The sequence below is a fragment of the Prionailurus viverrinus genome, chromosome A1 (assembly GCF_022837055.1).
Source record: "Prionailurus viverrinus isolate Anna chromosome A1, UM_Priviv_1.0, whole genome shotgun sequence".
Taxonomy (NCBI): domain Eukaryota; kingdom Metazoa; phylum Chordata; class Mammalia; order Carnivora; family Felidae; genus Prionailurus; species Prionailurus viverrinus.
The window spans coordinates 169814395-169840696 of record NC_062561.1 but is presented as its reverse complement, the minus strand read 5'-3'; the positions used below and the strand labels follow the sequence as shown (position 1 = coordinate 169840696).

The 26302-nt window shown below is 35.9% G+C and overlaps 1 protein-coding gene across 2 annotated transcripts in view; it reads right to left on the bottom strand.

Annotated features, from left to right (window-relative positions):
- Window positions 1-26302, bottom strand: part of FER (FER tyrosine kinase) — a 435391-nt gene that overhangs the window by 369816 nt on the left and 39273 nt on the right. For both annotated transcript variants that reach the window (XM_047879101.1, XM_047879093.1), the window contains exon 3: window positions 10385-10651. In XM_047879101.1, coding sequence (XP_047735057.1) covers window positions 10385-10591 — 207 coding nt within the window. In that variant the 5' untranslated portion in view covers window positions 10592-10651. The remainder of the gene's footprint in view (window positions 1-10384; window positions 10652-26302) is intronic.

Below are 26302 nucleotides of genomic sequence, written 5' to 3'. Positions count from 1 at the left end.
CAGTGAAAACTCAATGAAAAACAAAAAATTCACAGATTCAAAAAGCTCAGTGAATCCAAACAAGAAGCATGAAAGAAAACACACTGTCAGTACCACATCTGAGGCAAATAGCCTTGGATCATTTCAAACATTTCATAATGATAGTATAATAATCTTCATAAAATAAGCTAGTTATGTATACAAAACCCTGTCAATTTTATAATTCATTTGATGAGTTCCTGGAGATCTCTGATTTTTTCTTACAACATTTAAATTTTCTTCCCCTGTAGCAGGAATACACTAGTTTCCTTCCCTGCATAGTTTATGTCACAGTATCTAGAACAGCAGATATATTCTCATTTGGTGGGAGATTTTAAAGAACCAAAAAATGAAATTATTTGGTGAGTCAGAGAAGGATGGATCATCTGTGATAAGTATGTCCTTCAACGGCAAGGGAATTTCGGCTTCTCTAAGTAAAGGTAAAGCCTTTCTAACAATGGAAGGGTCAAAACTTTCCAGCCCTTGTTACCTCAAGTATTATAAATTCTAAGGTTATCAAACACTAACACAATAACCAAAACAAATCCCAAATAAAAATACTAGGTAAACAAAAAATAAATAAATATTTTTAAGATAAAATAAAATAAAAATAATCAATATAATTAAAGTCACTAGTTGGGTTCCAAAGACTGGTACCATATAATACACTGAGCTACATTAGCTCACTCATTGCCCAATCTCAGAAGATAGCCATTTCCAGAGACCACATGACTACCAAAATATTGCTATTGCTACTGCTACTAATAAGAGTAAGTCTAGATATCTAAACACAGATCAGGCCAGGAAGAAAACTACATCACCTTTTCTTGCTCACCACTTTTTCTCCCAGCTTCCTAGCCTCAGTACCCTTCATCTGCTTTTGTTCTTGGACTTAAAAGCCACAATTCTCATTCTTCCAGAACAAGATCCAGAAAGATAACAGGCCAGAGTCACCTTTGCCCTTCAGAAGCAAATCACATAACCTCAGCAGTGGCTCCCACCAAAAAGTTAGGTGCTGAGCTAAAGACCTCTGCAGTCTTCTCCAGCCCTTGCACCATACGATTTTTCTCTCCTTAGCTACTTCCCTCTATACTGTCATCCTCATAAACTCCTTGAGTTTTATAGCTCATGTCCACAGAAGATTACTTTGTTGATCCAGCTCTAGTGGTTTTTTGTTAATACAGGGCTGACCTATTTGGACGTTTTAAAGAAAACAATAAATTACAGTACTGCTTCTGGAAATGCTTACTTACTCCCTCTAGCTTCAGTGTGATATTCCGGTTTTCCAAACCGTTGCATCCCATTCCTGTTCCCCATCCATGTCCTAAGGCAGTTGTTCTGTTATCCCCTATCTCCTGTATCCCCGAAATCTCCTTGATTGGCTCTTTCAGCTTGACATCTCTTTAAAAGCAGGCTTCTTTTTCCTCCCCGAATCCAGCCAACACTTCGAGCTACTGCTCAATCTAATCTCTTTAAAAAAAACCCTCATATAAACTTCTGAGGGAAAAACTTAAAATTGTGTATTTGCTCCCAGAAGTTATGAACCAGACTCTATACTTAGGACCCTCTCTCTCTCTGAAACTCTGTAAAATAAATGTTGTTTTCTTCTCTCACAACCTGTGTAACTCAGAACCAAGAGGAGGGGTTATGGTTTCCCTTTCTTCTCCCCAACCTCACCCCTATTAAAGCTAACCTTGCTTGTCTAGACCACCCTCCGCTCCTCCTTTTTAATGCTATCGACTTCTTCTAGACTATAGGCTTTATCTTATATACTCCTTATATCAACACTCTGAGGCAAATATCTTCATCTTATAAATGGTGTCAGAGAGATTAAATCATCTGTCAAGGTCATACAGCTATTAAATCTGCCTCTGAAAGTGCTAAATCCAAAACAACCTAACATGCTGGAGGACCCAGAAGTATGGTAACCTAAAGACACTTGCATCTAAAGATTATGTTCATCTTTATTACATCTCCAAAATACATGCATCCAAAGAATAACTATCTAAGCTAAACTAATGAGAGTACTTTACAAACTGGTTACAAATTACACAGTAATCATTGATTGATCTTTATTTAGTGCTTTATCATTAGAGGCCAACAGCCACAGGGAAAATCCATCTCCCCTTCAGGCCACCTACTTTGCAGCATGAGTAACATCTAAAGTGAAGAAGTCCTTTTAGGCCAAGATTAGTGAGTCATTCTTGATATGAAAGTAAAAATAAAAGGGGCCTTGCACTATATTTGGCTTTCTAACTAAAATAATGACCTACACTTAAAATCTCCTTAAGCAGAACAATTAGGAAATAAATCATCATCTTCTGCCTAACCAATACCAGCACCACACTGGATAACTAGAAATAGCACTACTTTAATATAAACATACATATAATACACATTTCCCTATCCCAAGAAAACAAATTACTAGTTTGAGACTTTCATTTTTAGAACATTTTTCAGAATCCTGATGTGTAAACTGAATGGTATTATTATATTATAAAATACTGTTTTTACCTGAAATGTATTTTTCAAAAGATTTTTTATATTCCTAAATTTGATTTTTTACATTGTCATTTTGTGACCAAAAATATTTCCTAGAAATAAATGAGTCTCTTATTTCACAATGAAAAAGAGGAATAATGATTCCATTTACAGAAATTTTATTCTCTCCTATATCCCTCTTAAAAAAGGGATCATATGCTACAATGCATATACTACATAGTATCACACATTTCCAAAATAATTAGCATAAACCCTAAAATCCTATTTGACTCTTAGGTATACTATCAGCTATATTAGGATGAATATACAATATTAAAAAAAAGTAAGCACTTCAATTTTTAAGTTTTGAATTTTCCCTACATATAGGGAAAAATTATACCTTTTAGAAAAACAAATCATGCTTTCCACCTTTGAACTAGCAGTTGTGTGGTGAGGTAAATCAGTATTACATAAACCAAAAGTAATTTAAACTTCTGAGTTCATTATACCAAAAAGTATTTATCCTGGGACACTGAGTCAAAGAACAAACTACTACTGTAGCTATAATTACAGTAAAGCATTGAAAATAATCAACAAAATGACTCAAGCTTGAAAAATACCTAAATAATAGTTGTTATAAATAGGTTTCCCCTACAGACCATATCTCCCAACTTGCTTTCTTTCCAAGTTGAATGTTTTTAAGACACAACAATAAAATTCCATGAAGAATGCAAAGTTTCTGTGCCACAAAATAATTCAAAATAAATAGTTCTCTGAAACAACAATTTTTATTCAGAGTTTGTCTATTACATAAGAATGTTTTTGGAATTTCTGAGTCCTTATGAGATAAAGAAATCTAGGAGACAAGTCATTAAATTTCCCTAAAACTGAGAATTGCAAAGATTGAACTGCAAGTGCAAAGTACTTCCCATACACAAGAGCCTGTCTTTACATTTTCTTCAAAGCTTTCTGGTTTGCCCAGGCCAGTGGGTCACAATTCTGCCTGCAATAAGAATTACCTGGCAGCGTTTTAAAAATACCAAATCTTGAATCCCATGACCACAGATTCTAATTTCATAGGTTTTGGATGGGGCCCAAGGATCAGTATTTCAAAGCTCCCAAGTAATTCTAATATACTAGTTCTGCTCTAACAAAACATTTGTGTCCCCAGTCATCACTGGGTAATGCAAAATCACACATTAAAAACCACAGGGCTTATAAAAAAAAAATGGTGTTCGATGCACAAGAGTCAAAAAATTTATCAGGGACACATTTTTAAAAAGACAGGAACCTAATAAAAACTTTGCATGGTTTTACATATATTAAATGGTAACAAAATATATAGTACTACAGTATATATGGCACTTTATTTTGAAAAGACCTGAGGTTGACTTATCAAAAGTAGGTGGCAGAAGAGCTGAAGACTGTTAAGTTTTTGTGAAGTGGTAGAAAGAGTGATCTGAATTTGGAGAGTTGCAATATCACGTGTGGATGGGTGTGGCTTGTAACACAAGACATTAACAGAGGTAGCTAATAAATGACAAATGTGTGTGCCTATATGAGTTTTATATATTCCTAAGCAGCTCTATTCATTTGGATAGTTTTCATCATTCACCTAGTGTTTCTTCCAGATGTGTGCATAAATACAAAATCACATTGTGCTCAAAGTATTCCCTAATATATCAATTGCATTGGAACAAATTCATGTTTTTAAATCAAGCTTTACAGCGGAATTGACTCCACATTCAGACTTAAGAATTAGTCTTAAAATATATACAGTTGAAAATCTAGTTACATAGGTTCTAGTTACAGTATGTTTATTATGTGACTACTAAATAACAAGGCTGGTTCATCAAAACACATTTTTCATTACTTTTGATTCCCATGTAGCATATGTAATATAGCCCATATTTCATTCTACTTTGTGTTCAAAATATAAACCAGTATGTCCCTTCAAATAGGTTGTGTTGAGAATTATGTGTACCACTATACTATTTCAGCAGAGTTGCCTGTATTCTGATAGGTGTAATTGTATATTTACTTATTTTTGTTCAGATTTATTGGGATATTAGTAACATATAATACATGCAAGTTTAAGGTGTACAACACAATGATTTGATACATGTATATATTGCAAAGTGATTACCATAGTAGGGTCACTTAACACCTCCATATCCCCTCACATTAATCATCCTTTTTATCCTGTGGTGATAACATTTAAGATCTACTCTCTTAACAACTTTCAAGTATATAACATGGTACTATTAAATATCATCACATGATGTACCTCACATCCCCAGAAATTATTCATCTTATGGCTGGAAGTTTGTACCCTTTGATCAACATCTCCTCACTTCTCTCCCACCCTCTTCACTTCCCAGTTTCTCGTAACCACCATTCTAATCTCTATTTCTATGAGTTGGCCATTTTAGATTCCACATATAAGTAAGAATATATAGCATTTGTCTTACTCTGACTTATTTCACTTAGCAAAATACCCTCAAGATCCACTCATGTTATGACAAAAGGGAGGATTTCCTTCTTTTTTATAACCAAGTAATATTCCATTGTATATATACACCACATTTTCTTTATCCATTCATTCATTGATGGATGCTTAGGTTATTTCCATATCTTGGCTATTGTAAACAATGTTGCAATGAACACAAGGAGACAGATATCTTTTCAGATATTTCCTTCAGATATATATCCAGAAGTGGGATTACTGGATCATATATTAGTTCTATTTTTAATTTTTTGAGGAATCTCCATGCTTTTTTTCAAAGTAGCTATACCAATGTACATTCACAGCAACAGAACACAAGAACTCTCTTTTCCCCACAATCTTGCCAACACTTGTTATCTCTTGTCTCTTTGATAATAACCATTCTAATAGGTATGAAGTAATAATATCTCATTGTGCTTTTGATTTGCATTTCCTTGATGATTAGTGATGTTGAACATTTTTTCATGTGTCTGTTAGCCATTTGTTATGTCTTCTTTGGAAAACTGTACTCAGATCTTCCACCCATTTTTTATTGGATTTTTTTTTTTTTTTGCTATTGAGTTGTATGAGTTACTTATATGGTAAATACTAACTCTGTACCAGATAGATGGTTTGCAAATATTTTCTCCCATTCCCAGGTTACCTATTAATTTCGCTGAATGTTTATTTCTGTGCAGAATCTTTTTATTTTTACTTTTGATGCTTACTTATTTTTGTTTTTGGTGCTTGCTATTTTGGTTCAATATCCAAAACACTGTTGTCAAGACCAATGTCAAGGAGCTTTTTCCCTATGTTTTCTTCTAGTAGTTTTACAGCTGAGGGTCTTATATTTAGTTTTTAAGCCATTTTGACTTAACTTTTGTGAGTGGTGTAGGAGAGGGGTCCAATTTCATTATTTTGCATGTCAATATCCAGCTTTCCCAACACCATTTATTTATTTTTTTAAATTTATTTATTTTGAAAGAGAGAGAGGCAGAGAAAGAATCCCAGGCAGGCTCTGCACTGGCAGTGCAGAATCCAATGTGGGGCTCAAACTCTCGAACCATGAGATCATGACCTGAGCCAAAGTTGGACACTTAACCAACTGAGCCATCCAGTTGAAAAGACTATTATTGGCTCTCTTGTCAAATGTTAATTGATGATATACACATGGGTTTATTTCTGGGCTCTCAATTCTATTTTACTGGTCCACATGCCTGTTTTTATGCCATACCATACTGTTCTGATTGTTTGACCTTTACAGTAAAGTTTGCAATCAGGAATTTGATGTATCCATCTGGTTCTTCCTTCTCAAGATTACTGTGGCTATTTGGGGTCTTTGTGGTTCCATCCAAATTTAGGATTGTTTGTTCTATTTCTGTGAAAAATCCCATTGGGATTTTGATAAGGATTGCACTGACTCTATAGACGGCTTTGGGGAATAAGGTCATTTTAACGATATTAACTCCTCCAATCCATTAGCACAGAATATTTTTCCACTTATTTGTGTCTTCTTCAATTTCTTTCATGTCTTACAATTTTTCAGTATACAGATCTTTCACCTCCTTGGCTAAATTATTCCTAAGTATTTTTTGATGCTATTGTAAATTGGTTATTGTCTTTATTTCTTTTTCTAATAGTTCATTAATATTGTATAGAAACACAACTGATTTTTTATGTTGCTTTTGTATCCTTTAACTTTACTGAATTTATTAGTTCTAACAGTTTTTTGGTGTAGTCTTTAGGGTTTTCTATGTATAAAACTGTACCATCTACAAACACAGACAATTTCACTTCTTCCTTTCCTATTATAATATCTTTTATTTCTGACAGGTGTAATTTTAATGAATAAGAAAACACAAAGTAAAATATACCTTAAAGGTCCTCAAAATAATATAGCTGTTAAACACATGAAGAGATGTTTAATTTCACTCATAATCAGAGAAATATAAAATAAAGCTACACTAGATATCATTTTTTACCTACCAGACTAACAGAAATTCAAAAGTCTGACAATATATTCTCTTGCACAGATTAAATAGAAACTGGCACTTTCAGATATTCCTAGTGGATATACCAAATTGTACAAGAGCTACAAAATAAATTCATAATTACAATGGAAATATATGACAAAATGACATGGACATTTACACTTCGACCTAGAAATCTCATTTCCAGAAATTTACCCTGAAGATACTCATAATACACAAAAACACATCTGTAACAAAGTTATTTTTTGCAGTATTGTTTGTGATTGCAAAATACTACGAGACATAAAATTTCATATGCAGTAAATTGGTTGAATATGTAAATATTCTCTGTCATAGAAGGAAACAGGATCCTAGGGGAAAGGGTTTATTCCAGGACTAGAAAAGGGAACATTCAAGATGAGCCTGGGATATCTTAGTATGCCAGAAAATAAAAAATGTGCTCAAAGAACGATGGGGAAACAGTCCAAGTAATTGAAAGCAAACATAACTACTGAGGCTTCTATCTCCCAAAATTTCCCCAAAACAATACAAACAAAAAGGAAAAAAATAAAACCTCCCAAAAGCCATGCCCTCAGAATTAAAGACAGAATGTACACACTTCAAAATAACTTTTAGTAAAAAAAAGAAAATTACCAAAACACAGAATATGATTTCTTACAATCATGTTCTACATTTGGAACTTAAGAGACAAAACAATTAAATGAAATGAGTTATTCTGGGTTATATCTTGAATCAGGGTTTAAAAAAATGTCAAAAAGGGACATTACTAGGACAATTCACAAAAGTTGAATACGGAATATGTTTTTGATAATAGCATGGTAATGATGCTAAATTTCCAAAGTTTGATTACATTGTGGATATAGTCTCAGAAAATACTTAAATAAATATTTAAGAATAAAAGAACATGATGTGTTCAACTAATTCACAAATCATTCAAGAAAAAAAGTAATATATAATTATATTGACAGAGAAAGCAAACTAAAGAGTTTATATGGCAAAATGTTAACAATTAATGAATAGAGTTTACAGAGATATCTTTGTTTTATTCTTGAAAATCTGCTATACATTTTAATTTTTTTAAATAAAGACATAAAAATCACTGGATGAAAGACTTCTGCTTTCAGTCAACATAGAGAAACAGTCATTGCTTTATCCATCTGCATAAAACAACTAAAAACTGGGCAAAATACATGAAACAACAGCATTCAAGCCACTGGACATCACGCAGTGAAGGACAGTAAACCTTGAGAGAGTCTACAGATCAATGAACTGACCCCTAAGGTTATCCCAGCTTACTGAATGGAGAAAATGTCCAGGCTAAAACCCAAGTTGGAAGAGCGAAGCAGAACTCAGCAATCTATCTCTGTAAGTTAAAGAGACAGAGTTCAAAGCACAGAGACACCAAGACAGATTACTGGAGAAGAGACAAGGACCGAGTAGTACAGAGAACAGAGCTGCACCAAAAGAAAACTCAGCAGATCTGCAAAGGTTCTCCCTTGATCGTTTAGCTAAGTAGTGATTAGCTCACAAATACGAGGAGACTACTCTACGCCAAGGTAATAACCCACCTACAGTGATCACACGGAATACTGTCTAGAGCTCACATAAGACCATGGAATTGTGCCAGGGCCTAACACCCAAAATGTAAAATCTCATAATATCAGGAGCATCCTTTGAGTACTGAGAATGATCTTGCCTCAGTAGAAGAGATAAATTCATCCTAGAATACAAGTAGCTCTGATCCACATAACAAATTAAAAGCAAGAGCCAAAAACATAAAACTGTCTCCAAGTAACCAACTGTCGCCAATCCCAAAACGAAGCTCAAGAATATTTCTAAAAATATAGAAATACTCAGTACCTAAATAGGTAAAATTCATAATGCCTGGTATCAAATCAAAGACTACCAAGCCTAAGGATGCAGTAGAACAATTAGTCAATCAAAACTGACCCCAGAAGTAACACAGATGATAAAAGAAAGAAAGAATAAAACAACTACTATAACTGTATTCCAAGAAACTAAAGGAAAAAATAAGTATTTAAGTAGACACATGGAAGATATAAAAAAAAGATTCACACTGAACTGTTACAGATAATTCATTTATTTATGACTTGTTCATTTTCAACATGGAAATGGCTCAGCTACTCAGTCTCTGTTTTCTCCTCTCCAATTCCTCCACCCTAAAGCACAGGTGTGGGACAAAAGGAAGAGCTGGATTTGAGCAGGTATGAAGAAACAAAGGAATAGAACACAAGAGGCATATTTTCAAAAGGTACAATTTATAGTTATAAGGTAGTAAGGACTAGGTGTGTAATGTACAACATGGTGGCTATAATTAACATTGCTCTATGATATATAGGAAAGTTATTAAGAGAATAGATCCTAAGAGTTCTCATCACAAAGGGATTTTTTTTTCTTTTCTTTTTATTGTATCTATATGAGATGATGGATGTTAACTAAACCTATGGTGGTAATCATTTCACGATATATGTGAATCAAAACATCAAGCTGTATACCTTAGGATATCAATTTTTTCTCAATTAAAAAAAAAGAAATGGCCAATTTATAGGGTCAGATCTAGAACTCCAGTGAAGCTCACGAACTGGAGAAACCTATATGAAAGAAGAGGAGGTGATACTGAAACAGAGGATTGATTCAAAGTCTTTAAGGACCAGACAGAACTCCCATTTGTATTGCTCAGCCCTCACAAACATGCAACCGTTCTTCCCCCAATTCAGAAGAAAAGAAGAGGAAAAATTATTAAGGTGTGTAATATTTCACCTTTAATACCTTCAACGAACAATCAATGGTGCAATTTTGGCCTTTATTTTTATGGCTCTTAATTTTAAATTTTATATTATATTTTTATAATCTTAGAGATAAAAAAACATACTGCTTATCCAAAGACCTTTTGAGTGTGATTAACTCATCAGTATACAAGTACTTTAGTAACGAATGACAGCAAAGAACAGCTACATGTTAAAATATTCCATGTGATTCACTACATTAACGATTCACAGAAGAAATTAGGGAAGGTGGGTTATAATGGAAGTTTGTGTCAAAAGAAAATAGCAGGTCTCAAGAGACCCAAGGAAGAAGGGTAATAAAGAAAACAAAATTTGTAAAAAACGGTTGTCAAACCCAACTAAATCATTACAGTAAGTTAGACATCTACTTTTTTTTATTTCAAAATTCAAAAATTTCACATCTACCATCTCAGATTCAGGCGGTAGGGTCCAAAATTTATAATTTTTGAAATTTTCCCCCGTGAGATTCTGATAATCAGCAAGATTTTAGAACCACTGCCCTAGAATGCTAACTTGGGTATGTTCATGCAACAATATGATCTATTTGCCCTAAGCACAATTATAATGCCATACACAATAAGTAATGAAACTATTCTTCTTACCTTGGATACATTGCTGACATAATTCATTTGAACAGTACTTTCCTTATCAACTTGATTACAAAGGTTCTGTAAAGTAGATGCATATTCTTTATCACTTTTTATTCTCAGAGCCATAAATTTCTTCACTGTTTCCAGTAATCGTAATTCCCAGTCTTGCAATTTTAACACAGCTTCATGTGAATTCTTCAGGTCACTCCCAAACCCCATTTTTGTAAGGCACTGTCTTATCCTCCACTCCGTACTGTGAGCCTTCTAATCAGCACATATCTGTGTATGTAAACAGAAGAAAAAACACCTCTTAAATCAAAAGGAAATTTGTTTTCAAGGCAAAGTTATGGCCCATTCTTTTTAGAGTTTAAAAAAAATCACTACAACTGAATGCTTTCACCCAAATATCAGGAACAAGATGAGGATGTCCACTCTCACAACTTCTATTGAGCATCATATTGGAGGATCTAGCCAGTACAATGAGATACATGAAGTGATTTCCACGGAAATTGAAAAGAAAGACATGAAACTATCTTTATTTGAAGAGGATGTGAAATTGAATATAGAAAGAAAGGCAATTAAAAACAAGTTTTAGAATTAATAAATGACCTCAGTAAGATTACAGGGTAAAGATCAAAAGACAAAAATCAACTGTATTTCTACACACTAGCAATGATCAATCTGAAAAATGAAATTAAAAACCAATTCCATATACCATAGCATTAAAAAGAATAAAATATGAATAAATTTTATAAAATAAATTAAAACTTGTGCTCTTAAAACTACAAAATATTGTTGAAAGAAATCAAGGAATTTATTCCTTATAATTATTTCCAATTATTTAGGTTGGAAATAAATGGAAAGACTCATGTTAATGGATCCAAAAGACTTAATATTGTTAAGAAAGCAATATTCTCCAATTTGACCTACATATTTAACTTAATCCATATTAACATATAACCTAGCTTTTTTTTTTTACAGAAATTGAAAAGATAATCTTAAAAAAACCTTAAAGTAGAAGAACAAAGCTGGAAGAGTCATACTTCCTAATTTCAAAACTTACTGAATAGCTACAATAATCAGGACAATGTGGTCCTGGCATATGGAGAGACACAGAGATCAATGGAATAGAATACAGGGTCCAGATGTGAATCATCACATTTATGATTATATGATTTTCTACAAGAGTGCCAAGTGTATTCATTCAGAAAAAAGTCTTTCAACTAATGGTGGTGGGACAACTGGATTTCCACATGCAAAGGAATGAAGCAGAATTCCTTTCTTAGACCATACACAAAAAATTTAACTCTAAAGGTTTGGATAATGGGCTTAAATATCAGAGCTAAAACTATAAAATTCTCAAAAGAAAACACAGTAGTAAATCTTTGTGACCTTGGCTCAGGAAACGGTTTCTTAGATATGAGACACCGTAAGAAAAAGCAACAAAATTAAAATACATAAACTGGATTTAATCAAATTTAAAACTTCTGTATTTCAAAGGTCATCATTAAGAAAGTGAAAAGAGCATAGAATGGGAGAAAATATTTGCAAATACTTATCTGATAAGGGACTTCTATCTGGAATATATAAAGAATTATTAAAACTAAGTAATAAAAATACAATTAAATAAATTAAAAATGGGCAAAGGATCTGCATAAACACTTTTCCAAACAAGATTTAACTAGTTTTGCTAGTTAAATGTCCGATAAGCAGATGTATCAGTATCACTAGCCATTAGGAAATGGCTAGTATCACTAGCCATTAGGAAAATACCAATCAAAACCACAATGAGATACCACACCACACCAATAGGATGTCTTTAACCAAAACATAGATAATATCAAGCGTTGGAGACTGTGAAGAAATTAGAACCCTCATACACTGCTGGTGGAAATGTAACCTGGGGCAGTTCCCCAAAGTTAAACATACAGTTATCGTATGATCCAGAAATTCCACTTTTAGGTATATACCCAAGAGGAATGAAAACATATGCCCAGACAAAAACTTGCACATGAATGTTGGAGCAGAATTATTCATAATAGTTACAAAGTGGAAACAATCCAAATATCCATCAACTGATGAACAGATAAAACATATTATATACACACAACAAAATATTACTAGCAATGAAAAGGAACAAAGTAATGATAAAAGCTACAATATGGATGAACCTTGTAAACATTATGCTAAGTAAAAGAAACACAGACACAAAAGACTGACATACTGTATGATCTCTTTATATGAAAAGTCTAAAATCCAGACAGCGGGTAGATTAGTTAATAGTTGCCTGGGCTGGCAAACTTGGGAAGAAATGAGGAGTGACTGCCAGCAGGTACTGGCTTTCATTCTGGGGCAATGAAAATGTTCTAAAACTAATTGTGGTGATGGTTGCACAACTCTGTGAACAGAATAAAAACCACTGAATGATACACTTCAAGTGGGTAAATTCTTCAGCATGTGAGTTATATCTCAATAAACTTGCTTTAAAAATCACTGCAGCATAACTGGTGATGATCTAAAGGTCAGGTCTCAGAAACCTCCCCAAAATATCCTGCTTGTTTTCTATAAATCCCCAAAACTATGATAGAATTTATTTTGCTCTCCAGACTCACAAAACTTCAGGCAATGAATCGTCTAGGGCCAGTTAGAAGAAATGAAGAAACACACCTCTTATTTTTAGTTTTGGCTCATCCATACCAGAAGTCACTTTCTTGTTAATTCAGCTGAGATCCTCTAAGTTAGACAGAAAAATAAGAACAGATTTATGTGTCTAACCTCAGTGATAACATCTAAAGAGATGATAAAAATGTAGGTTTTCCATATAGAGAACAAATTACGATTTTTCTCCAACTGAAAACTGTCCCGTTTTATGATCAAATAAGCAGAGGGGAGAAAAAGGTTGTGGAAAGCTGTGCTTCATCAGTTCCAAAGCAGCAACCAGAACACAAAATGGACCTTAACATAATTAAGTCAATACAAAGTAATTGACTTATTCACTTTAATATGGAGTAGCATAATTCCAGTTTTTTCACTTTGGATATAGTTGCTTTAAAATTTTTACTTTGAAGAGCGCCTGGGTAGCTCAGTCGATTGAGTGTCTGACTCTTGGTTTCTTCTCAGGTCATGATTTTGCAGTTTTGTGGGTTCGAGCCGCGTGTCAGGTTCTGTGCTAGTAGCATGGAGCCTGCTTATGATTCTCTCTCCCTCTCTCTGCCCTTCCCCCACTCGCATTGCCTCTTTCTCTCTCAAATAAGTAAAATTAAAAATAAATAAATAAAATAAAATTTTTACTTTGATGTACTATATCTTCACAGAACACAAAAATTCAAAAAGAACATTTTTCTGTCATTTTACCTACAGCTCATCTAAGTCTCAGTAGAAGGTACATTCTACCTCATCTCATGGTTTTGTTTTGTTTTGTTTTGTTTTGTTTTTAAGTAATATCTACACCCAACATAGGATCTCACAATCCTGATATCCAGAATTGTATCCTCTACTGACTGAGCCAGCCAGGTGCCCTTGTTTTTCTTTAAGTTTTTAAAATCTAGTTAGTTAACACATAGTATAATATTGGTTTTAGGATAGAATTTAGTGATTCATCACTATATATGTATATACGATATATATATATATATATATATATATATACATATATATATGTACATATATATGTATATATATATATATATATACCCTTTTATGATTCATCACTTATATATAATATCCAGTGTTCATCACAAGTGCCTATCACTCACTTAGCCCATCCTCTACCCACCTTCCCTCCGGCAACCCAGTTTATCCTCTATAGTTAACAGCCTCTTATGATTTGCCTCCCCCTCTATTTTCCCCTTACCCTATGTTCATCTTGTTTTGTTTCTTAAATTCTACATATAATTGAAATCATATGGTATCTATCTTTCTCTGACGTACTTATTTCGCTTAGCATAATACATTCTAGCTCCATCTACGCTGTTATTAATGGCAAGATTTCATTATTTTTGATGGCTGAGTAATATTCCATTATATATATATATATGCATGCTACATCTTCTTATCCATTCATCAGTCAATGGACATCTGGGCTCTTTCCCTAATTTGGCTATTGTTCACAATGCTGCTATAAACATCAGGGTGCATGTGCCCCTTTGAATCAGTATTTTTGTATCCTCTGGGTAAATATCTAGTAAAGCAGTTGCTGGGTCTTAGGATAGTTCTATTTTAAACTTTTTAAGGAACCTCCATACTGTTTTCCAGAGTGACTGAACCAGTTTAGATTCCCATCAACAGTGTAAGAGGGTTCCCCTTTCTCTTTATCCTCACCAACATCTGCTGTTTTCTGTGTTGTTACTTTTAGCCACTCTGACAGGTGTGAGGTGCTATTTTATCATGCTTTTGACTTGTACTTCCCTGATGAGTTATGTTGAGCATCTTTCCATGTATCTGTTAGCCATCTGTATGTCTTCTTTGGGACAATGTCTATTCATATCTACTCTACATTTCTTAATTGGATTAATTGGTTTCTGGGTGTTGAGTTTGATAAGTCTTTATAGATTTTGGATTTATCCCATGTTTTCGATGGAAGATTTAGGAATCATTTTTGAGGCCAAAGAAATGTGAAACATTTTCCTTTCTAACTATATCTAGGATTGTGGTTCATTTTTCCCGTAACTTAGGATAAATATCACTTCTACTTCCAAATACATCTAGCTCTGATCTAAACTTTAATAATATTTTTTTCTTCCATTATCAGGAACTTCAAAATGAGCTCAAAAGAACAAAAAGGGAAATAGAATCTGGCAGCTATCTGAGAAAGATTCCAGACCATCCTAAGGGCTTATTTATATACACCAGTATTCTAGGTCTAGGAATATAAAATAATTTTACTTATGGTAACTCTCTTAAGGAATGACAAATGATAAAAATTTTAAAAACAGTTCCATAATAAATTAAGACTATGTCTAACAGTTAAGTTGGTAAAGATGACAAATATTTTAGGAATTAAGGGAATGATATCCTACAATTTTCCCAAAGATGTCAAGTGACATTAATATTAGACTATTCATTTCAATAGTATTTGAGATAACAACAAAAGAAACCAGAAATACCCATCAAAAAGAACTGACTAGGTTAATTACAATCAAGGCTGCTGCATCCGATAATAATAACAATTCTAGGGAGTGCCACTCAAATCATAGTCTATGTGAATTGTTCAGTGTCCAACAGTGGAATATCATTCAGACCTAACAAAAACTAAGAAAATCTTTTGTGTATCGTTCTGGACCTATCATTAAAAACTACTAACTGAAAAAATTGAGATAAAGAACTTGGTGTGTTTACATGCTATAACAAGGAGGAAGAATGATAGAAATTAATTTTCCTTTTAAGCGCAAAAATATTTCCTAAAGAACACATAGTGGCTGAGGCACTGGAATGAGAGAAGGACTTATCATTATATATCCTTTTATACATTTGAATTTTGTGCTAAGTAAACATTGATATTGCCTATTCAAAAAATTAATTAACTAATTAAAGAATTTTTGAAGAGAAATTTAAAAAGTAATGAAGGCTGGACAAAGCCGACAAAGTTTCCTAGAGATGGCAAGATTTGAGATAGGGTGGAAAATGACCAGAATTTAGATTATAAAAAGTCAAATGGGAAATGTATTTCAAGAAGTAGGAGCAGTATGGGACAAAAAAGGGAGTATGAGGTAAAGAAAAAAATGTCTCCAAAACCAAGCTATATGTGGCAAGCAGTGGGAGATGCAGTGTCAATTTATCTCCTATTCCACTGTTCAGGAAACTAATAAGGACCAAATTCCTTGAATTAATTGTTTTTTAGGGCAAAAAAACATGATCATAAATGTGACTTTCTTAAGGTACTAATTTGTTGGTGTTATTACATGAAAGTATGTTCAGTCTGTGAAATTTCATCAGGCTGAGTGCCTGTGATTCATGTACTCTTCTATCTGTATGTGATAGCAATAAAAAGAGAAAGAAATAGTAATAGATTTTAAACTGAAAGCTAGGTATAAAATTAGCTTGAAGAGAGAAAAAAATAAAATGAAACATAAGACAAATTAATAAGTCATAGCAATATATAACTTGAAAAACAAGATTCTATAATTGACAATATCAGTGAGAATTAAGAAGAAAGATCCTTGATGTGGTGAATAAATTTAGGGGACAAAAGAGACACAGATGATTCAGTGACAACTTCAAGGCTTTAATAAGATATGATGACAATACCAATAGAATAGGAAGAATGAGAACATGTTCATTTCAGCAGGAAATAAAGGCTTAGGTAAAATATTAAGGCTAAAGATTCAAATGTGAGAGTCAATTGCTTAAAGGTGATAGATGAAATTCACGGACTGAACATCAACAGAAAAGCAGAGTCAAGGACAAAGGAGGAAGAGAGGTCAAACAAAGGGCAGAGATTAAGTAAGCAAATAAAAGAGGTTTGGCAGAGAAACAGATGCCAGGATGAAAAAGAAGACATTTGCAACACCAAAAGGCAGAGGAAGATGTGAAAACTGCAAAAAAGTCATTAGTGGAATTTGGGGGTAATGTCAGTTTAGTGAAGCAGTACCTCAGAAGCTCCTACCACCAATAACTAATTAAAAGAACAAAACACTGTTTTTAAGAAAAAACAAAAATTTAAACATATCATCAGCAAATAAGGAATGCCAACTGTATGCCACAACTTTCACAGCATGGTTTCAAAGAAAAAAAAGAGAAAATTCTGGTGTTCTAGATACTATGGCAATGTGCCCAACACTACCCCAATCTCCAGAAGACATTCTAAGGAATAAGAGTTAACAGAAACCTGAGAATACACAATGAATACTCCAACATGAAAAGAAGCAGGCCAACCCAGGAAAAATTCAAGAAAATATCTAAAGAAAGAAGCCTCTCTGTACCAGGACAGGACCGTTAGAAAATGCAGAGAGGGCAGCCTTGGCTTGCCATTTTCTAGGGCTTTGTGAAAAACTGGTGGATGAAATTAAATCCAGGAGCACAGGATAATTAGTGAAATTTCATAAGAGACCATATATCTCGGGTCCCCCAACAAGGCCAAACTCAGCCCCAGCCAATGTTTCCATACCACCTCCATGCTCACACAACAAAGAAACCAAAATTAAAAGTAATACCCAGCTTTCTGGTACAGATAAGATGGCAGAGATCATTTTTCCCAGTTCCACTGGACAAAACACAAGTATAAACACTAGAAACAACACAAAAGACAACCAAAGAAGAACTCTGAAAGGTAGATAGTAGGCAGCCTCCTACACATGCACCCCAATGTTTATGGAGGCCTTTTCAACAACAGCCAAAGTATGGAAAGAGCCCAAATGTCCATCAACTGATGAATGGATAAAGAAGATGTGGTATAGATATATAATGGAATATCACTTGGAGGTCAAAAAGAATGAAATCTCGCCATTTGCAACAACATGGATGAAGCGAGAGTATATTATGCTAAACAAAATAAGTCAGTCAGAGAAAGACAAATATAAGATTTCACTCATATGTGGAATTTAGGATACAAAACAGATGAACATCAGAGAAGGGAAGCAAAAATAATATAAAAACAGAGAGGGAGATAAACCATAAGAGGTGCTTAAATACAAAGAACAAACTGAGGGTTGTTGGAAGGGTGCTGGGTGGGGGGATGAACTAAATGGGCAAGGAGCATTAAGGAAGACACTTGTTGGGATGAGCACTGGGTGTTATACGTAAGGGATGAATCACCAAATTCTATTCCTGAAATCATTATCACAGTATATGTGAACTAAATTGGATTTAAATTAAAAATAATAGGAAAGAAAGAAAGAAGGAAAGAAGGAAAGAAGGAAAGAGAGAAAGAAAGAAAGAAAGAAAGAAAGAAAGAAAGAAAGAAAGAAAGAAAGAAAGAAAGGCAGGCAAGGCAAGGCAAGGGAGGAAAGGAAGAGGAAGAAGAAGAGGAAGGGGAAGGGGGCAGCCTGCTTTGGTCCTAGGACTAGAAGAACAGCATGAAGGCAGTATCTCATGTTCTCCTCACCCAAGAGGAAGTCACCCAGACCCAACTTTTCCCAACCTCCAGTCTAGAAACAAAAGACAGTCCATATCTGTAGGCTAACTCCCCTAGGATCCAATAGGAGTCCCTGTGACAACAAACAGAGAGTCAGGCACCACCAGAAAGAGAAATCATTTATGAGTCTCACCAAAAATAAAAAGTCAGGGCAAGCACTCTCCTTACCTGCTAAGCCTGAGAATCCGCTTTTCCACCAAGAGAAACTGAATGAGGCAAGAAGAACCAGCAACAGAGACCCAGCTATCATGTCAGGAAACCTTTGTCCTCACAGGTCTGGGGGTCTCTTTCCGCACCCAGAAACACCAGAACTGGAGGGCAGAACTAACAAAAGGAACCAAGCTGAAGCTGCTGCTCTCCAAGAATTTCTTCCCCTGCCCATAGACATCAGGACAGCTAGGGGGCACAGTAAGGAAATTCTACCTTAGACCTTTTCTACCAATAGATACCTAGTAGTTCAGCCTAAAAAAAACATCTTCTACTCTGTCAAGCAGCACCAGCAGGAACCAGTGGGAGCCCTAATGATACAAGACAAAGCAAACTAAAATAACAGCAAATGACTCTGAAACTTCACTGTCATTGAAACCACAACCCATAAAAAGAGGCCAAGAGACCTGCATGCTAAACCTAAAGAGGGACTTCCTGTGAAAATAAAACAGTGAAACAGACCCCAGAGACTCCTAAAATCATAGATAAAATATCTAAGATTCAATTGAAAATCACCTCTCACACCAAGAACCAAAAAAAAATCATAACTTCGATGAGAAAAGACAATCAACTAATGACAACACTGAGATGAACTAGATGTTGGAATTATGAGAAAAGGGTTTTAAATCAGCCAACTTAAAAATGCTTCATCGAGGGATGAGGGAAGATGGCGGCGTAGGAGGATGCTGGGCTCACCGCACGTCCTGCTGATCACTTAGATTCCACCTACCCCTGCCTAAATAACCCAGAAAACCGCCAGAGGATTGGCAGAACGGAGTCGCCGGAGCCAAGCGCAGACGAGAGGCCCACGGAAGAGGGGCCCCGCCTGAAGTGGATCACCTAAGGAGAAGCAAGCTAAGCCTGCCCCTCCTGCCCCTGTGTACCTTGCCTACCCACCCCAGCTATACGCCAGATCCCCAGCATCACAAGCCTGGCAGTGTGCAAGTAGCCCAGACGGGCCACGCCACCCCACAGTGAATCCCTCCCCTAGAAGAGGGTAAGAGAAGGCACACACCAGTCTGACTGTGGCCCCAGCGGTGGGCTGGAGGCAGATCAGGTCGGACTGCGGCCCGCCCACCAACTCCAGTTATACACCACAGCACAGGGGAAGTACCCTGCAGGTCCTCACCACGCCAGGGACTATCCAAAATGACCAAGCGGAAGAATTCCCCTCAGAAGAATCTCCAGGAAATAACAACTAATGAGCTGATCAAAAAGGATTTAAATAATATAACAGAAAGTGAATTTAGAATAATAGTCATAAAATTAATTGCTGGGCTTGAAAACAGTATAGAGGACAGCAGAGAATCTCTTGCTACAGAGATCAAGGGACTAAGGAACAGTCACGAGGAGCTGAAAAATGCTTTAAACAAAATTCAAAACAAAATGGAAACCACCACGGCACGGATTGAAGAGGCAGAGGAGAGAATAGGTGAACTAGAAGATAAAGTTATGGAAAAAGAGAAAGCTGAGAAAAAGAGAGATAAAAAAGTCCTGGAGTATGAGGGGAAAATTAGAGAACTAAGTGATACACTAAAAAGAAATAATATACGCATAATTGGTATCCCAGAGGAGGAAGAGAGAGGGAAAGGTGCTGAAGGGGTACTTGAAGAAATAATAGCTGAGAACTTCCCTGAACTGGGGAAGGAAAAAGGCATTGAAATCCAAGAGGCACAGAGAACTCCCTTCAGACGTAACTTGAATCGATCTTCTGTACGACATATCATAGTGAAACTGGCAAAATACAAGGATAAAGAGAAAATTCTGAAAGCAGCAAGGGATTAACGTGCCCTCACATATAAAGGGAGACCTATAAGACTCATGACTGATCTCTCTTTTGAAACTTGGCAGGCCAGAAAGAAGTGGCACGAGATTTTCAGTGTGCTAGACAGAAAAAATATGCAGCCAAGAATCCTTTATCCAGCAAGTCTGTCATTTAGAATAGAAGGAGAGATAAAGGTCTTCCCAAACAAACAAAAACTGAAGGAATTTGTCACCACTAAACCAGCCCTACAAGAGATCCTAAGGGGGACCCTGTGAGACAAAGTACCAGAGACATCACTACAAGCATAAAACATACAGACATCACAATGACTCTAAACCCGTACCTTTCTATAATAACATAGAACGTAAATGGATTAAATGCACCAACCAAAAGACATAGGGTATCAGAATGGATAAAAAAACAAGACCCATCTATTTGCTGTCTACAAGAGACTCATTTTAGACCTGAGGACACCTTTAGATTGAGAGTGAGGGGATGGAGAACTATTTATCATACGACTGGAAGCCAAAAGAAAGCTGGAGTAGCCATACTTATATCAGACAAACTAGACTTTAAAGGCTGTAACAAGAGATGAAGAAGGGCATTATATAATAGTTACAGGGTCTATCCATCAGGAAGAGCTAACAATTATAAATGTCTATGCGCCGAATACCGGAGCCCCCAAATATATAAAACAATTACTCATAAACATAAGCAACCTTATTGAGAAGAATGTGGTAATTGCAGGGGACTTTAACACCCCACTTACAGAAATGGATAGATCCTCTAGACACACGGTCAATAAAGAAACAAGGGCCCTGAATGAGACATTGGATCAGATGGACTTGACAGATATATTTATAACTCTGCATCCCAAAGCAACAGAATATACTTTCTTCTCAAGTGCACATGGAACATTCTCCAAGATAGATCATATACTGGGTCACAAAACAGCCCTTCATAAGTTTACCAGAATTGAAATTATACCATGCATACTTTCAGACCACAATGCTATGAAGCTTGAAATCAACCACAGGAAAAAGTCTGGAAAACCTCCAAAAGCATGGAGGTTAAAGAACACCCTACTAACGAATGAGTGGGTCAACCAGGCAATTAGAGAAGAAATTAAAAAATATATGGAAACAAATGAAAATGAAAATACAACAATCCAAACGCTTTGGGACGCAGCAAAGGCAGTCCTGAGAGGAAAATACATTGCAATCCAGGCCTATCTCAAGAAACAAGAAAAATCCCAAATACAAAATCTAACAGCACACCTAAAGGAACTAGAAGCAGAAGAGCAAAGGCAGCCTAAACCCAGCAGAAGAAGAGAAATAATAAAGATCAGAGCAGAAATAAACAATATAGAATCTAAAAAAACTGTAGAGCAGATCAAAGAAACCAAGAGTTGGTTTTTTGAAAAAAGAAACAAAATTGACAAACCTCTAGCCAGGCTTCTCAAAAAGAAAAGGGAGATGACCCAAATAGATAAAATCATGAATGAAAATGGAATGATTACAACCAATCCCTCAGAGATACAAACAATTATCAGGGAATACTATGAAAAATTATATGCAAACAAATTGGACAACCTAGAAGAAATGGACAAATTCCTGAACACCCACACTCTTCCAAAACTCAATCAGGAGGAAATAGAAAGCTTGAACAGACCCATAACCAGCGAAGAAATTGAATCGGTTATCAAAAATCTCCCAACAAATAAGAGTCCAGGACCAGATGGCTTCCCAGGGGAGTTCTACCAGACATTTAAAGTAGAGATAATACCTATCCTTCTCACGCTGTTCCAAGAAATAGAAAGGGAAGGAAAACTTCCAGACTCATTCTATGAAGCCAGCATTACTTTGATTCCTAAACCAGACAGAGACCCAGTAAAAAAAGAAAACTACAGGCCAATATCCCTGATGAATATGGATGCAAAAATTCTCAATAAGATACTAGCAAATAGAATTCAACGGCATATAAGAAGAATTATTCACCATGATCAAGTGGGATTCATTCCTGGGATGCAGGGCTGGTTCAACCTCCGCAAATCAATCAACGTGATACATCACATTGACAAAAAAAAAAAGAGAAGAACCATATGATCCTGTCAATCGATGCAGAAAAGGTCTTTGACAAAATCCAGCACCCTTTCTTAATAAAAACCCTTGAGAAAGTCGGGATAGAAGGAACATACTTAAAGATCATAAAAGCCATTTATGAAAAGCCCACAGCTAACATCATCCTCAATGGGGAAAAACTGAGAGCTTTTTCCCTGAGATCAGGAACACGACAGGGATGCCCACTCTCACCGCTGTTGTTTAACATAGTGCTGGAAGTTCTAGCATCAGCAATCAGACAACAAAAGGAAATCAAAGGCATCAAAATTAGCAAAGATGAAGTCAAGCTTTCGCTTTTTGCAGATGACATGATATTATATATGGAAAATCCGATAGACTCCACCAAAAGTCTGCTAGAACTGATACAGGAATTCAGCAAAGTCACAGGATACAAAATCAATGTACAGAAATCAGTTGCATTCTTATACACTAACAATGAAGCAACAGAAAGACAAATAAAGAAACTGATCCCATTCACAATTGCACCAAGAAGCATAAAATACCTAGGAATAAATCTAACCAAAGATGTAAAAGATCTGTATGCTGAAAACTATAGAAAGCTTATGAAGGTAATTGAAGAAGATATAAAGAAATGGAAAGACATTCCCTGCTCATGGACTGGAAGAATAAATATTGTCAAAATGTCAATGCTACCCAAAGCTATCTACACATTCAATGCAATCCCAATCAAATTTGCGCCAGCATTCTTCTCGAAACTAGAACAAGCAATCCTAAAATTCATATGGAACCACAAAAGGCCCCGAATAGCCAAAGTGATTTTGAAGAAGAAGACCAAAGCAGGAGGCATCACAATCCCAGACTTTAGCCTCTACTACAAAGCTGTCATCATCAAGACAGCATGGTATTGGCACAAAAACAGACACATAGACCAATGGAATAGAATAGAAACCCCAGAACTAGACCCACAAACGTATGGCCAACTCATCTTTGACAAAGCAGGAAAGAACATCCAATGGAAAAAAGACAGTCTCTTTAACAAATGGTGCTGGGAGAACTGGACACCAACATGCAGAAGGTTGAAACTAGACCACTTTCTCACACCATTCACAAAAATAAACTCAAAATGGATAAAGGACCTGAGTGTGAGACAGGAAACCATCAAAACCTTAGAGGAGAAAGCAGGAAAAGACCTCTCTGACCTCAGCCGTAGCAATCTCTTACTCGACACATCCCCAAAGACAAGGGAATTAAAAGCAAAAGTGAGGGGCGCCTGGGTGGCGCAGTCGGTTAAGCGTCCGACTTCAGCTCAGGTCACGATCTCACGGTCCGTGAGTTCGAGCCCCGCGTCGGGCTCTGGGCTGATGGCTCAGAGCCTGGAGCCTGTTTCCGATTCTGTGTCTCCCTCTCTCTCTGCCCCTCCCCCGTTCATGCTCTGTCTCTCTCTGTCACAAAAATAAATAAACGTTGAAAAAAAAATTTTTTTTAATAAATAAATAAAAGCAAAAGTGAATTACTGGGACCTTATGAAGATAAAAAGCTTCTGCACAGCAAAGGAAACAACCAACAAAACTAAAAGGCAACCAACGGAATGGGAAAAGATATTCGCAAATGACATATCAGACAAAGGGCTAGTATCCAAAATCTATAAAGAGCTCACCAAACTCCACACCTGAAAAACAAATAACCCAGTGAAGAAATGGGCAGAAAACATGAATAGACACTTCTCTAAAGAAGACATCCGGATGGCCAACAGGCACATGAAAAGATGTTCAGCGTCGCTCCTTATCAGGGAAATACAAATCAAAACCACACTCAGGTATCACCTCACGCCAGTCAGAGTGGCCAAAATGAACAAATCAGGAGACTATAGATGCTGGAGAGGATGCGGAGAAACGGGAACCCTCTTGCACTGTTGGTGGGAATGCAAACTGGTGCAGCCGCTCTGGAAAGCAGTGTGGAGGTTCCTCAGAAAATTAAAAATAGACCTACCCTATGACCCAGCAATAGCACTGCTAGGAATTTATCCAAGGGATACAGGAGTACTGATGCATAGGGCCACTTGTACCCCAATGTTCATAGCAGCACTCTCAACAATAGCCAAATTATTGGAAGAGCCTAAATGTCCATCAACTGATGAATGGATAAAGAAATTGTGGTTTATATACACAATGGAATACTACATGGCAATGAGAATAAATGAAATATGGCCTTTTGTAGCAACGTGGATGGAACTGGAGAGTGTGATGCTAAGTGAAATAAGCCATACAGAGAAAGACAGATACCATATGGTTTCACTCTTATGTGGATCCTGAGAAACTTAACAGGAACCCATGGGGGAGGGGAAGAAAAAAAAAAAAAGAGGTTAGAGTGGGAGAGAGCCAAAGCATAAGAGACTGTTAAAAACTGAGAACAAACTGAGGGTTGATGGGGGGTGGGAGGGAGGAGAGGGTGGGTGATGGGTATTGAGGAGGGCACCTTTTGGGATGAGCACTGGGTGTTGTATGGAAACCAATTTGACAATAAATTCATATATTAAAAAAAATGCTTCATCAATTATAAATTATCCTAAAAACAAATGTAAAAAATTGAAAATCTAGGCAAAGAAACAGAAGTTATAAAAATAACCAGATGGCAACTACAGAGCTAAAAATGCAGAACAGGAATATAAACCTCACTAGATGCAAGCTCAATAGAAGAGTGGAGATGGCAGAGGATACAATCAGTGAATGTAAGCACAGAGCAATAGAATTCAACTAATCCAAAAAAACAGAGAAAATGGATGAACAAAAAGAATAAAGCCTTGGGACAATAAGAAAAGATCCAACATTTGTATCATCTGAGCTCTAGAGGAGAGGAGAGAGTGAGGTGGAAAAACTATTCAAACAAATATGTCCATCTTGGGGAATAAGATAATATAGAGTTACAGAAATCAAGACAGTTGTGATCTTGGTAGAGGATAAACAACAGATCAGTGGAACAGAATAGAGAACCCAGAAAAAGACCCACACAATTATGCTCAACTGCTTCTTGACAAAGATCCAAAAACAATTCAATGGTACTGGAGCAGCTGAATATCTCTACAGGCCAAGAAAAAAAAAGGGAGAGAGAGAGAGAGAGAGAGAGAGCGAGCAAGAGAGAGACAGAGAGAAAACCTTGACCTAACACCTTACACAAAAATTAACTCAAAAGGATTATGAACTTAAATGTAAACAACTGCAACACTGAAGAAAAAAAAAAAAGGTATCTTTGGAAATCTTCATGATCTAAAAGCTAGGCAAAGTTCTTAGACTTGACAAAAAAAAAAAAAAACACACCACAACGCATAAAGAAAAATCAATAAATTGGGCCTCATCAAAAGTAGAAACTTTTGCTTGTGAAAGCCCATGTGAAAAGGATAAAAAGACAAGCTATAGACTGGGAGAAAATACTTGCGAACAACATATCTGACAGAAGACTAGTATCCAGAATATATAAATATCTCTCAAATTCAACAGTTAACAACAACAATCTGCCTAGGAAATGAACAGGGGTGCTTGGGTGGTCAGTTGCTTAAGTGTCCAACTCTTGATTTCAGCTCAGGATGAACCATGATCTCATGGATCTCATGTGCTGACAACAGAGAGCCTGCTTGGGATTCTCTCTCCTTCTCTCTCTGCCCCTCCCACACGCTCTCTCTCTCTTTCTCTCTCAGCCTCTCTCTCAAAATAAATAAACTAAGAAAAAAAAGAAAAAAGAAAATAAACAAAAGACATATACAAGCATTTCACAGAAAAGGACATAAAAATGGCAAATAAGCACATGAAAGG